We start from the raw sequence: 14,328 nt of genomic DNA on the forward strand, positions 1-14,328 counted from the left end.
AATGAATTGAGCAAACCATTTTGAGAACCCGACCATTATTCTTACCAATTGAAAAGCCGAATCGTCTTCTAATTACAGCTCAGTTTTCTGGAAATCCACCTACTATAATCATAATGCATATTCCCTTCCGAGTGATCATCACTTAAATCTTGGCTCCAGTAATCGAGACTTATGAAAGCGACAGGCATCGCTGAATCTAAACTGCCGGTGAATCCGTGAGAGCCGCAGTGCCTCCTTCCTTCGTGCCCTGAATCTTGATATGATGTGGTACAGTGCATGAACCGTAGGACTCGGTTCTCCAGTAACCATCACACAGCAAGTTCCTGCCCTCATCTGTTTAGCTTCAGAGTTCTCACTGTATCACAGTTTGCTTTTCCTCAGGGGTTCGAAATTCGTATCATCTAAGTTTCTTACCTGTTATAGAAAGGATCTACTGAACATTCACCTTAATAGAGTGTAAAACTGTGCTCATTTGTGCTTGTTTATAAAATAAATAAATTAATTAACTTATTAAATCTGTTTGACCACTTTTAACTGATTAGTTATGGCCAGATAACTTTGCCTCTGATTTGCATAAATCAGAACTTTGCATCACTAACGGTTGTTCTGCTTCCTCTTGGTGTATCTCACCAGCTCTCATAAAATATAAATGATTTCTGGCTTTCGTGTCACATCGTGTTGCTGATGCTGATTTAAATGCAGGATTAAGAAGCCGCTGCACTGATGCATAAATAAGCAGTTTTCAGGCTGGTTTTTCAATCTTGTGATTTTATCAGGTGCACCAGATATACACGATCAGCCATAACATTAAAACCACCTCCCTGTTTCTACACTCACTGTCCATTTTATCAGCTCCACTTACCATATAGAAGCACTTTGTAGTTCTACAATTACTGACTGTAGTACATCTGTTTCTCTGCATACTTTGTTAGCCCCCTTCTATGCTGTTCTTCAATGGTCAGGACCCCCCACAGGATCACCACAGAGCAGGTATTATTTGGGGGGTGGATCATTCTCAGCACTGCATTGACACTGACATGGTGGTGGTGTGTTAGTGTGTGTTGTGCTGGTATGAGTGGATCAGACACAGCAGCGCTGATGGAGTTTTTAAACACCTCACTGTCACTGCTGGACTGAGAATAGTCCACCAACCAAAAATCTCCAGCCAACAGCGCCCCGTGGGCAGCAACCTGTGACCACTGATGAAGGTCTAGAAGATGACTGACTCGAACAGCAGCAATAGATGAGCGATCGTCTCTGACTTTACATCTACAAGGTGGACCAACTAGGTAGGAGTGTCTAATAGAGTGGACAGTGAGTGGACACGGTATTTAAAATCTCCAGCAGCGCTGCTGTGTCTGATCCACTCATACCAGCACAACACACACTAACACACCACCACCATGTCAGTGTCACTGCAGTGCTGAGAATGATCCACCACCTAAATAATACCTGCTCTGTGGTGGTCCTGTGGGGGTGCTGACCATTAAAGAACAGGGTGAAAGCCGGTTAAAAAAGTATGTAGAGAAACAGATGGACTACAGTCAGTAATTGTAGAACTACAAATTGCTTCTATATGGTAAGTGGAGCTGATAAAATGGGCAGTGAGTATAGAAACAAGGAGGTGGTTTTAATGTTATGGCTGATCGGTGTAGATGTGAATATTTTAGGGATGTTTAGGTGTCTGTACTGTAAATATTCTTTCAGAAGCTCATATCTGTCTATAAGTGAGGTCATGTTAAAACATAGATTCAGTTTTGGGGTTTGGGTAAGAAACGTTTTATTTTAGCCTTCAGACTCGATTGCGCTTTAATCACTCACATCCTTGATTCAGAGTAACTTGATAATGCTTCATATTATCACTCCCTAAAATCATAAATATTTGATATGCATTTCATTACTGAGCCAAGTTTCTGACACCGGGATAAAATAAACATGTCATGCCTTGTTGCAGTTAGAATGAAAGTGAGCGCTGAGTCTCCGATCAGATCAGAAATCACTGAGAATTATTTTTCCTAAGGTACCGAGCTTGTGTTTTTTGGTAGACTGAGACCCCGAGCGGTGAGCGCTGTCCCTGTGCTTTCTTTAGTCGAGCCAAGTCTACATGGAAAATCGATTTGTCCATGAGACACATCCACGCCGAAGCTCTGCTCACTTGTTCCATGCTCTGCTGCCTTGAGTTGGAACCACCACTGTGCTTCTCACTTCTATCATATAAGTAAATGTGGGAGGCATAGCATGTGGTAAAGTGGTGTTTATTACTCTTCCACTCATTGTTAGATTTTACTCTTCAGCCTGAGCTTGTCCTCCTGCATGGCTTTGTTCTTTAGCTTATGGGCTTTAGATTTAAATACATTTGACTCATGCTGTATATCAGTTCTGCCTCCAGGCCTCACAACGACTGATAAATATGTTCTGCTAAAATCTTTTAATTGCATGAGTGTGTGTCTGCAGATCTGACAAATTATTGTAGTTTCAATGATGGTTGGCTTCAAAGCCTGGATTCAAACTCTCAACCTTTCGATTGAAAGCCCAAAGCTCTACCCACAAGGCTACCACTGTCCCAATAAAATTTTAAATCTGCATCACCAATGTGAAAAAGTGTCCTGTAACGAAGGGCTCTTGACAAAAAACAAGGGCACATGCACACACGGGCACACGGGCACACGGGCACACACACACTTTTTTTTACCCATTATAACACTGGCAAGAATAGGTTTCACAAGACAAACACAGACCCCTGGACTATGCTAGACCCTATGCTAAATGCTATGCTAATTGCTAATGCTAACCTAAACACACATGAAACATGATCCTAAACTACCCTAAACCCTAAGCTAAGCTACATCCTGCAAGCTAACACAAATGCTAATTCTATACCTGAACTAGATTATAACAGGAAACAAGACATGATTAGCTATCCAAGATTAACTAACACTACACATGGACTACAATACATGATTCTCTAAGCAAGACACATGAGCTCGAAACGAGACAAGATTAACTAACCAAGATTAATTCATCTAACATTATACATGAACTACAATACATGATTCTAAACAGTGACCAAACAAACAGAGGGAACCTGCACTGAATGATCCACAGCCAGTCCTTTAATACATTGCGTATACAGAGTGCAGTGAGGTTCAGCTGTGGATCATTATTTTACTGTCCAATAATCATGAGGAGGCGTCGGCTTGAAAAACAAAACCAGCCAAACCATGTGCTCTTGGAGTCAGGGACGTGGCCCTCTTTGCTTTGCAGAATTGATTTAATACTTCTACATTGCAAGGTTTTCCAGCATGAACTGTCTATTTAAAGTCTTGCCACAGCATCTCAATGTTCGCTAAGAAGAGTGATTGGTTGTATATATAAATTTAAACTAAATTCAGATGTAGTTATAATCAAAAAAGGGATTTACAGATAAATACATACGTTTTATTAAATACATTAGATTGTACTGTGTTCTAATTCATACTGACACATCTGGCTTTCATTGCTTGTTTGCTACATTGTCCTTATATTCCTGTAAAATAAAAAAATAAAAAAAAATAAAAAAGACAATTCAACACTAAACATGTCTATTTCTTTTGCCGTATTTATAATGTAAATCTGATCACGGTGCAGTTAACAGAGCTGGTTGTTTTTGCATTTTTCTAAAAAGCAAAGACCAAAGAAAATCTTAAACAACAAAGCCTGGATCCATCCCTTGTACTCCTTGCCTGTGTTGTGAGTCTGTAGAAGTCATTACAGACCCCTGTCAGCACTGACTACCAGTTTTCCTTTTGTGATTATCTCCAGAGAGGCAGAATCTGTCTGTAGGTATTTCAAGAATGAATCCAGCTCTGAGTACTGTGAGTACTGGGATTTTAAACTGTAGTGCACTGTGTGTTCCCACTCAAGAATGTTTCTGTTGTGTTCCTAAACCACGCTGGAAGACTTTTTGTTCTGCCCCAGTTTGCTTTAAAAAAACGTTTTACAGGGAGACTTTATTTCTCTACTTACCTTTCTTTACTTTGTTTCTCCAGGTAACAGCGAGAGATGCAGACGGAGGAACCTTCGGCTCTGTGTCTTACTCTTTCGGCTCCGGGCCTGGCAGCTCAACCCCATCCCAGTTTACCATCAACAAAGAAACTGGACAAATCTGCACAACTGTTAGTCTGGACCGTGACCAGGGACCTGCCAGCTACGACTTTACTGTTACTGCCATGGATGGGGTGGGTACCATCTCAGTACAACTCACTCAGTGAACTGACACCCGCCCTGTGTAGCTTGTAACTAAATTATTAGATTGTATGTCCGTTGAGAGGCATGGAGCTACAGATGGATGACTAAAGTGTAAATAATAATGTAAATAAATTCCTAATGAAACATACATTAATGTGTTGGTACTATATGTACTATATATACACCGATCAGCCATAACATTAAAACCACCTCCTTGTTTCTACATACATGTTCATTTTATCAGCTCCACTTACCATATAGAAGCACTTTGTAGTTCTACAATTACTGACTGTAGTCCATCTGTTTCTCTGCATGCTTTGTTAGCCCCCTTTCACCCTGTTCTTCAATGGTCAGGACCCCCACAGGACCACCACAGAGCAGGTATTATTTAGGTGGTGGATCATTCTCGGCACTGCAGTGACACTGACATGGTGGTGGTGTGTTAGTGTGTGTTGTGCTGGTATGAGTGGATCAGACACACTGTCACTGCTGGACTGAGAATCGTCCACCAACCAAAAATATCCAGCCAGCAGCGCCTCGTGGGCAGCATCCTGTGACCACTGATGAAGGTCTAGAAGATGACCAACTCAAACAGCAGCAATAGTCATCTATTCTATTCGTCTCTGACTTTACATCTACAAGGTGGTCCAACTAGGTAGGAGTGTCTAATAGAGTGGACAGTGAGTGGACACGGTGTTTAAAAACTTCAGCAGCGCTGCTGTGTCTGATCCACTCATACCAGCACAACACACACTAACACACCACCACCATGTCAGTGTCACTGCAGTGCTGAGAATCATCCACCACCTAAATAATACCTGCTCTGTGGTGGTCCTGTGGGGGTCCTGACCATTGAAGAACAGGGTGAAAGCAGGTTTAAAAAGTATGTAGAGAAACAGATGGACTACAGTCAGTAATTGTAGAACTACAAAGTGCTTCTATATGGTAAGTGGAGCTGATAAAATGGAAAGTGAGTGTAGAAACAAGGATTTAATGGTTTTAATGTTATGGCTGATTGGTGTATAATTTCTATCTTGATGCAAATTTAGACTCTTTTAGACAACCACCCACCCCACATCACACACACACGAAACATTCTTTTCCATGCACATCCTCATCTGATCCATTTTTCGGAAGTATAACTGGTGTAACGCTTTATAAAAGTAGTTAAGTAAATAAAATCTATTGAAGTTAGGTTAGAAATTACACTTATTGTCTCACTTCATTGGCTATTCTGCGAGGACTGCAATTGACCAATCATTAGTCTGTACTATTTTTGGCTTCACTCATATTGCCAGCATTGGTACACTTAGTCCACAATCAAGTCAGGGAACCTAATTTGCTATGATTGCTTATGTACAGTAAAGGCCAATTGGCAATAAAAACACCTGCACTAAATGTTGTGTCAAGGATTTAAAAACACAGTGTACCGTACAATACTGTTCAGTGGAAACGGGCCTTTTGTAGAACAGGAAGTTCTGTTGCTTTCACCTGCAACTTCCAACACAGGCATTTGACTCTCAGGCTCAGGGATTGCTGCTGAGCCCAAAGACTGAATATCATTTCTTTATACACAATCTGATCTAGTATGAGTTAAAAACAACATGTGACCTTCTCTTCTGTTTCTCAGGGTGGCCTTAACTCTGTGGCTTACGTACACGTGGACCTGGTGGACGTTAACGATAACCGGCCGACGTTCTACCCCGTGCACTATTCCGTGAGTCTGAGCACTCAGAGCATGCCCGGTACGTCTGTGGTCCGGGTGACGGCCCATGATCCCGACGCGGGGGAGAACGGCAGGGTGACTTACCGCACCGCGCCCGGGGGCAGCTCGCCCCTCTTTACCCTGAATAAAGACACTGGTACGGTCTTTCTGAAGGTCTTTGTTGTTGCCTGGCCTGAATTGAAGCTTTGCTAACTGCATACTTATGTTTTCAGGAGTGATTTCTTTATCACGCTCGTTGCACGTGAAGGCAAACTCCGTCATCGCCATGGTGGTCTCGGCTCAGGACGGCGGCGGCCTCGCTGCCACGGTTAACGCCAGGGTGAACATCAGCATCGTAGCAGGCCAGGTAGCGCCTCCGGTGTTTGAACAGGTTCAGTACTACTTTACTGTGTCTGAGGACGCCCTGCGTGGAACCCAAGTGGGCACTGTGCGTGCCAGCACCAAGGATGGTGAGTAAACTGAAGATAAACGAGCTACTGTTAGGCGGACTGGGTAGGCATAGTCATAATACTTCCAAAGACCAGAGCACATGGCATATATAAACATTTCATACCATGATGAAAAGCAACATCTGGCTTTTTTCTTTCGACACAACCACTTGTACAAATAGGCACACGGGCACTGTACGTATCTCATTTAGAATCAGTGGTATTCACAAACTCCATTGTGCCACTTTTTCCACACTTTGGGCGGCACTGAGGCTCGGTGGGTAGCATTGTTGCCTCACAGCAAGAAGGTCCTGGGTTCGATTCTCAGATAGAGTGGTCTGGGTCCTTTCTGTGTGGAGTTTGCATGTTCTCCCTGTGTCTGCGTGGGTTTCCTCCGGGAGCTCCGGTTTCCTCCCACAGTCCAAAAACATGCCGTCAGGTTAATTGGAGACACTGAATTACCCTATAGGTGAATGGGTGTGTGTATGTGTCTGCCCTGTGATGGACTGGCGCCCCGTCCAGGGTGTTACTGTGTGCCTTGCGCCCATTGAAAAGCTAGGACCCCCCATGACCCTAATTGGATAGACTCACTCACAGTGAGTGAGTGAGTATTCACAGACTCCATTATGCTACTTTTTCCACACTTTGGGCGGCACTGAGGCTCGGTGGGTAGCACTGTCGCCTCACAGCAAGAAGGTCCTGGGTTCGATTCTCAGGTAGAGCGGTATGGGTCCTTTCTGTGTGGAGTTTGCGTGTTCTCCCCGTGTCTGTCTGGGTTTCCTCCCACAACCAAAGTGTGTAAAACATGACATTAAAATCCTAATAAATTAATAAATAAATACATTTCCACGTCTTCTTTGGACGATATTGTGGTGTCAGATGGCAAAGCGATACCCTTTAGACTAACTCTTACTGTTTTTCCAACTTTAGGCGTCTCAAAAGATGTTTCTTACACCATCTGCTCTGGTGACCCGACTGGTTACTTCACTGTAGATCCTGAGACCGGAGTTTTGCGTACCAGCCTTCCTTTGGATCATGAGGTCCAACCTGTTGTCGATCTGGAGATTCAGGCACAAAGTGGGAATCCTCCAGCGTTTGGGCAAACCCGCGTCCAGATCACGGTCGCTGACGTAAATGACAACGCTCCGATCTTCCACCCATCATCTTCTGAATCTCTGATTCTTTTGGGAGACACGAGAATGGGAACGGTGATATACAAGATCCAGGCCGAGGACCCAGACTCTGGGGTCAACGGTGCTCTGACCTTCGACCTGATCTCCAGCAGCGCCCAGAGAACCTTTAGTGTAGACCGGAACAGTGGTGAAATTCGTCTCATTGGCAGCTTGTCTTATGAAACGGTACCTCGTTATGACCTGCAGGTCCTCGCTAAGGACATGGGGGCCCCCCAGTTGAGTGCCACCTTTACCCTGGTGGTCCACGTGCAAGCTGAGAACAGCCAAGGCCCCGTGTTTGAGACCCTCACCTATCGCGTGGAGCTAAAGGAGGGCACCCCGCTGAACACCCGTTTCCTACAGGTGCGTGCCCTCAACCGAGAAGCTGGCATCACTTCGGGGTCCAGCGCTGCCGTCCCTCTTGCTTACCACCTGCAGCCAGACGGAGACGCGGCAGGCTTCGGCGTCGTTTCAGACAGTGGCTGGCTCTTCGTGAAGACCGCCCTGGACCGCGAGATCAAAGAGGTGTACCTGCTCACAGTGCTTGCTACGTCCGGGCAGGGTCAGCTGAAGAAGACGGGCAGCGCCACTGTACGTGTCTCGGTCACGGACGAGAACGACAACTCGCCCCGCTTCACCCAGGAGAGGGCGTTTCTGGCCGTGAGGGAGAACCTGCCTGCTGGGACGGGGTTCGGACGCGTGCCTGCCACCGACAGAGATGCTGGTCTCAACGGTCGACTCACCTACCGCCTTCTGCACCCTGATCGCAACTTTCAGATCAACTCGCACACAGGTGAGTGCGAGCATTAGGAATGATTGTGTACACTCACGAGTTAGAATCTCAGCTCTGCTACCGGTAGGCTGGGCACCTACACGGACAATGATTGGCTCATCCTTCGGTTTGGATGCTTGAGAGGATTCCTCATAGCTGATGTAATAACAACTTCTGCTGGCTGATTGACTGCTCCTTCATTGAGACGGGGGATAATGGAGATCGATGCATGACTCTCCGTATGTGAGACCGAGCCCCATATGAACTCGTCTCATGCAGGTGAAGCTTCCTGACCATCATTTTTTTTCTGCAGGAGAGATCAGCACTAGGTTAGCACTGGATCGGGAGCATCAGTCCAGCTTCCAGCTGGTGGTGGTGGTGCAGGATAACGGAACCCCTCCGCGCAGCGCTACTGGAACCGTTTTTATCACGGTGCTGGATGAGAATGACAACGCCCCCTCCTTCACCCGCTCACAGCCGGGCAAAGATCTGCTCATGCAGGTACGAAAAAGCAGTATTTAATTGTTTAATTGCAAATGTGACGTAGTACATGAACACAGTTAAGTGAGTTGTTGCTGCACAAGTATATTATTAGTATTATATTATTTTACTGTAAAATATCAGGTTGAACCATTGTACGCATTTTACCAGCGAGTTCTCTTTGTGTAGGTGATGGAGGGACAGCCGTCAGGTATTTTACTAGGCATTGTGATCGCCAAAGACTCAGATGAAGGAGAAAATGGGACTGTTTTCTACTCAATGTCAGGTAAAAAAAATAATACATGCCCTTAATTCTGCTTATCTCAAATTACGTTATTTAAAAAGAAGTAAAATCTTACTGTTTGGGTGTGTTGAGTAGGTCCCAGAGCAGAGCGCTTCTCTCTTCACCCCATCACTGGTGAGCTGCACTCGTCGTCCCCTCTGAGCCACGCTGACAGACCTGAATACACTTTTACCATCCTGGCTACAGACCGTGGGTCGCCTCCCCGCAGCTCCACGGCCACTCTGAGAATACAGGTCAGAACCTTATTACTGTTAATGATAAACCATATTTAATTCACATCGGGTCATTTCCTGTGTAATAAGCAGTGTGCTGTAAAATTCAGACTTTAAGGTTTGTGTTTAGAGATTTAACATTTTTCATTCACGTAGCGTTAAAGTTCCTCACGTTTACTGGTTAATTTGCACTATGAGGCGTCCTAGCAATCCTACAGCAATTCAGTTAGCAATCGCTTAGTCAAAATGTCCAAGTTGGGCGCCCAGGTGGCAAAGCAGGATATTCTGCTAGCACACCAGCGCCGAGATTCTGAATTCCTCGGTTCGAAACTCGGCATTGCCTAATTGGCATAATTGGCAGTGCTTGCAGGGCGGGAGGGCCGGACTATGTGGGTGGGGTCTTCAAACACTGTGCAAGGACCCTGTTTAGCAGATAGAGAGGCGCCTGTGCAGAATGCATGGGTGAAAAAGGTTCTGCAAAAGGCTGCGCGTGGGTCCCTTCAATCAGGGATCCCCCAGCAGCGGAAGACTATGCTAAATTGGAAGAAAAACACATAAATAAATAAAAAAGTCCAAGATGTCGAAGTCAACAGCAGCTAAAAACACGACACAGGTGAGTTCTGTGGACACGGGGGGGAGGGGGGGGGGGGATTTTCACATTTGAGACAGAGCCTCGCACCATCGCTGGATATTCTAGGTTTACATTCAACCAGTAAGGTCGGCTGTGCTGTGTATTGTAGCATCCATTTATTCTATCATTCTATTTATGGGTGTAATTTATTGACTGCCGTGAAATCTGTGAGGTCCGTGACATTAAGCACATTTTCCCGTGAATTTAGTAAGACCCTAACTATAATATATTTATATTTTCCATTTTATTGTCAACAGACAACTAGTGAAATATAAACAAAGGTCAGTTTGTGAGGTACAACCATCATAAAGGTGCACTTTTGGTGTATAACATTACTGACTCAATTCCATCTATTGTTATAAACAATCTCCAGAATCGCACAGAATGACGTACATAGTACTTCAAATCTGATTCGGCTGTGTATGATGCCAACTTGCTCCTCATTTACATATCATTTGAATCTGACATACCCCGCCTGAACCCTAATACAACACTTGTCCTAATTCATGCAGGTGTAGTGATGAATTACGCAGCTTATTGCTAACAAAGATGAAAGTAGAGATGAAGAAATAGGTTTCATTCCAGTGACATTTTAAATCAGGACGTTTTTGGCAGCTTTAAAAATGGCAGATTTAATAGAGACAGAGGAGCCCAGGAGGTTTGTGGTTTGCAGCTCTTTTATTGCTAAAGTTAATGATGTCATTTTGGTATAAAGAGGCATTTATACAGATCTTAAAGATTACAAAGTGTCCTAAAGAGTAGTTTGCGGAATACGTGCGTATTAACCATTTAAATCTTTCAGCGGTACAAGTACATGCCTGATTCTGAAGTGTTTCTCAATACTCACCATTTAAACCTGACATGAGCTAATGCATTTCCTAGTCTTTAACTCCAGTTTAACGTTTATGAATTATGAATGTTGACGAATGAGCTGCCGGGTAGCTCACGCTGTAGAGCGTTCATCTTTAAAGGTTGTTGAAATCATCTGTGTGCTCTCTGTGGCTCAGTAAGCTATCTATCCAGCCCACCAACGCTGAGATTTGAGTTTAAATCTCAGCCAAGCGTCTACACAGACATGATTAGATATGTCTGCGAGGGGATTGGCGTCCTGTCCAGGGTATTACTGTGTTTTCTGGTGGAACCAGGACCTGCCTTGACCCTGACCAAGATAGAGCGGCTGATGGACATGAAACCACATAATTATGATCTAATGTAAATTGCTTGCAGGTGTAAATGAATAAGTGTGAGATGGACTGGCGCTCTGTCCTCCAAATAGCATCCAGTTCAATGTAACCCTGATTTATTATTATTATTAGTAGTAGTAGTAGTAGTAGTATTATCATAATTATTATTATTATTATTAGTATTATCATAATTATTATTAGTATTAGTATTATCATAATAATTATTATTAGTATCATAATTATTATTATTATTATCATTATTATTATTATTATTATTGTTATCATATTATTGTTATTATTTTCATAATTATTATTATTATTATTAATAATAATAATAATAATAATAATATTAGTATTATTATTATTTTTTTGTTATTATTAGTTAGTTTAGCAGAAGGTTGCCAGTTCAAGCCTTGTCAAAGCCAGTCAATTGGGCTCCTAAGCAAGGCTCTTAACCCTTAATTGCTCAAATTGTTTTCGGTCATAATTGTAAGTGGCTTTGGATAAAATATACACCAAAGATGAACACATTGACGTATGACCAGTTTACGATCAGATTTGTCCGTACGCCGCTGTCATGAAAAAGTGCTAGCGTGTTTGGTCCCTCTACTCACTCTGTCAATGTCAAGAAAGCTCCAAAGGACCTGATGTGAGCAGAAATTTGGGTGCTTGATGATTTACTACCAGTCATAATGGAATATCTGGCTCTGATATGAGTATATGCAGCCGCATCGGCATTGCTGAGATTTATTCAGTGTAATTATCCTTCTCCTGTCGATTGAAAAGAAGAATTTGTTGCTAGTTTAATACTGAGAAAGATTTAGAGTCGCTCAGGAGTCCATTTTGTCATGGTGTTAGCGGTCTGCAAATTTTTAATCATATAGTGTAAGATTTTGAGAGAAGATTTCTCCTCTCTACTCCAAAAAAAAAATAAATAGAGGATAAAAAACAAGCCAGAAAAATCCTACAATTTTTAATAAAAATGATTAAACTGTGCTGTGATAAAACACCCAAAATTAACAGCAACATTAATAAATGGCTGCATTAAAATGCAGATTAAATCTTTTAATTTCCTTTCATTTTAGTGATGGACCATTGAGTTTCAAAGATTTTGAGTTTAGGGGACGTTGAGTTACGGTACCACTGTACCAGGAAATAAAAAATCACTTATTTCTTCCTGGCAACAAAATATGCATAAGCAAAACTGTGTGGAAAAAAAGGTTTTAAACTCAGAAGAGTTCAGAACAATTTAGTTGTTCTTTAAGGATGAAAATAATATATAAATAATATACAAATATAATTCTTGAAAAGATTATTAATGATTGCTCTGTAAAAGAGCTTTAATGGACAGCAACATTATTACATTCCTGCTTAAAAATGTTGAAAATCATTAAAAAACATCTTCTGATAATCCAGATCTAAGATTAGTCCTGATAATCTCTATGCATCCATCTCTACACCGACCAGGCATAACACGTGAAGTGAATAACACTGATTAAACGGTATTCCCATTAGGGCTGTGGCCTCTTTCAGCAGGATAATGTCCTGCCACAAAGCAAAAATGCTTCAGGAATGGTGTTTGAGGAGCACAACACTGTGTTTGAGGTGTTGACTTGGCCTCCAGATTCCCCAGATCTCAGTCTAATCGAGCATCTGTGGGATGTGCTGGACAAACAAGTCCGATCCATGGAGGCCCCACCTCACAACTTACAGGAGTTGAAGGATCTGCTGCTGACATCTTGGTGCCAGATAGATAACACAGCACACCTTCAGGGGTCTAGTGGAGTCCATGCCTCGTCAAGTCAAGGCTGTTTTGGCAGCAAAAGGGGGACCAAGACAATATTAGGAAGGTGGTCATAATGTTATGCCTAATCGGTGTATGTGTCATTTCTTTGCTACTGCTGTATAGAAGTGATTTCATCTTCTTATTCATGACATTTAAGTCATTAAGTAATGTGGAATTAATTACTCAGCTGTCATATTAAGTTCCGTGTGAAGCTTCGGCTCCTGCAGAGTTTATTTCCTGCCAGCGTAGTGAAAAGTGTGCACTGGGAATTGGTTATGTCTGTAATGAAAGGTTCATTAATGAGCACCTGTGTTAGCCAAATCTGGCTGTCATTCCCAAACACTGTAGTGTTTTCTTCCTCTCCGAGTACAGTTCAGATCTACGAGTCGCGTTTCTGTACAGTCTGATGATGATTTATTCACCAGGGTAAAGTCCCAAACCCAAATTTAAACAAGCACCACATCCCCTCTCCGTCTGTCTGCTTGTTTGTCGACTCGTTTTTTTTTTTGCGTCTGCCCATCTGGATGTCCGTCTGGTCCCGTTTACGTCACTCTTCGAGACTCTGTGTCTTTGTTTGTCTTATTTTGTTATATTTTATAATTGTGGAATGGAACGCGTGCAGCTTTTCCATTCGACGGCAGAGCTGCTTTTGTTTTGAAGTTTTTTCCTGACTGGTCATCGGGGCCGGTGTACGTCTGACCACTTTTTAAGGAACATTTTTCTGAATGTGAGCGATTGGATAATTTCCTTTAGTGATTGTGCTTTCTTTTCTACACTCTTATTTTTCCTGGCAGTCCTAGAACCAACTGATTAACCGTGATTAATCTTAGAGGGCGTGTTGCTGTTCAAGCCTGTCAAAAAAAATTGTTTTTTTGTTATCAGTGAAAGAAGAAGATAAATGTGCTGCTCAGTGTGTTGGTCTGTTAAATTAACTAATTAACTAATTAATTAAGTGAAGGTACACTTAGTGGGCATCTTAGTGGGCACCGACAATTTTTTTAACATTAATATTACAAACTGCTAATTTTATCACTTTGACTAAGAACTTTACTTGTTAAACCCGACACTAACTTTAAAACAAAGCCAAAAATAATTATCAACAATGTTTTATTCCCTTTGTTTCATACTTGGTCCCAACTATTTTGATTAATGATGTAGAAATATAGGCTCATTCCTTGAAAATTACTTTAATTTGACATTTATGGAAAGCTTTGTCCTTTATTTATTTATTTATTTATTTATTTATTTATTTATTATTATTATTATTATTATTATTTATTTTATTGTAATAATAATATTAATAAACAATAATTTAAATTAATAATATTATCACTATTATACAAAATACTATTTATTATTATTATTATTATCATTTATTATTATTATTATTATTTATCATTATTATT

At 42.0% G+C, this 14,328-nt stretch overlaps 1 protein-coding gene across 1 annotated transcript in view; it reads left to right on the forward strand.

The window, feature by feature from the left end:
* dchs1a (dachsous cadherin-related 1a) overlaps positions 1-14,328 on the forward strand; it is a 136,020-nt gene that overhangs the window by 97,135 nt on the left and 24,557 nt on the right. The window contains 7 exon segments of the mRNA XM_063017327.1: positions 4,029-4,217; positions 5,858-6,089; positions 6,166-6,402; positions 7,312-8,346; positions 8,639-8,826; positions 8,995-9,091; positions 9,185-9,342. Of these exon segments, the coding sequence (XP_062873397.1) occupies positions 4,029-4,217; positions 5,858-6,089; positions 6,166-6,402; positions 7,312-8,346; positions 8,639-8,826; positions 8,995-9,091; positions 9,185-9,342 (2,136 nt within the window).

The sequence above is a fragment of the Trichomycterus rosablanca genome, chromosome 20, assembly GCF_030014385.1.
Source record: "Trichomycterus rosablanca isolate fTriRos1 chromosome 20, fTriRos1.hap1, whole genome shotgun sequence".
Lineage (NCBI taxonomy): Eukaryota > Metazoa > Chordata > Actinopteri > Siluriformes > Trichomycteridae > Trichomycterus > Trichomycterus rosablanca.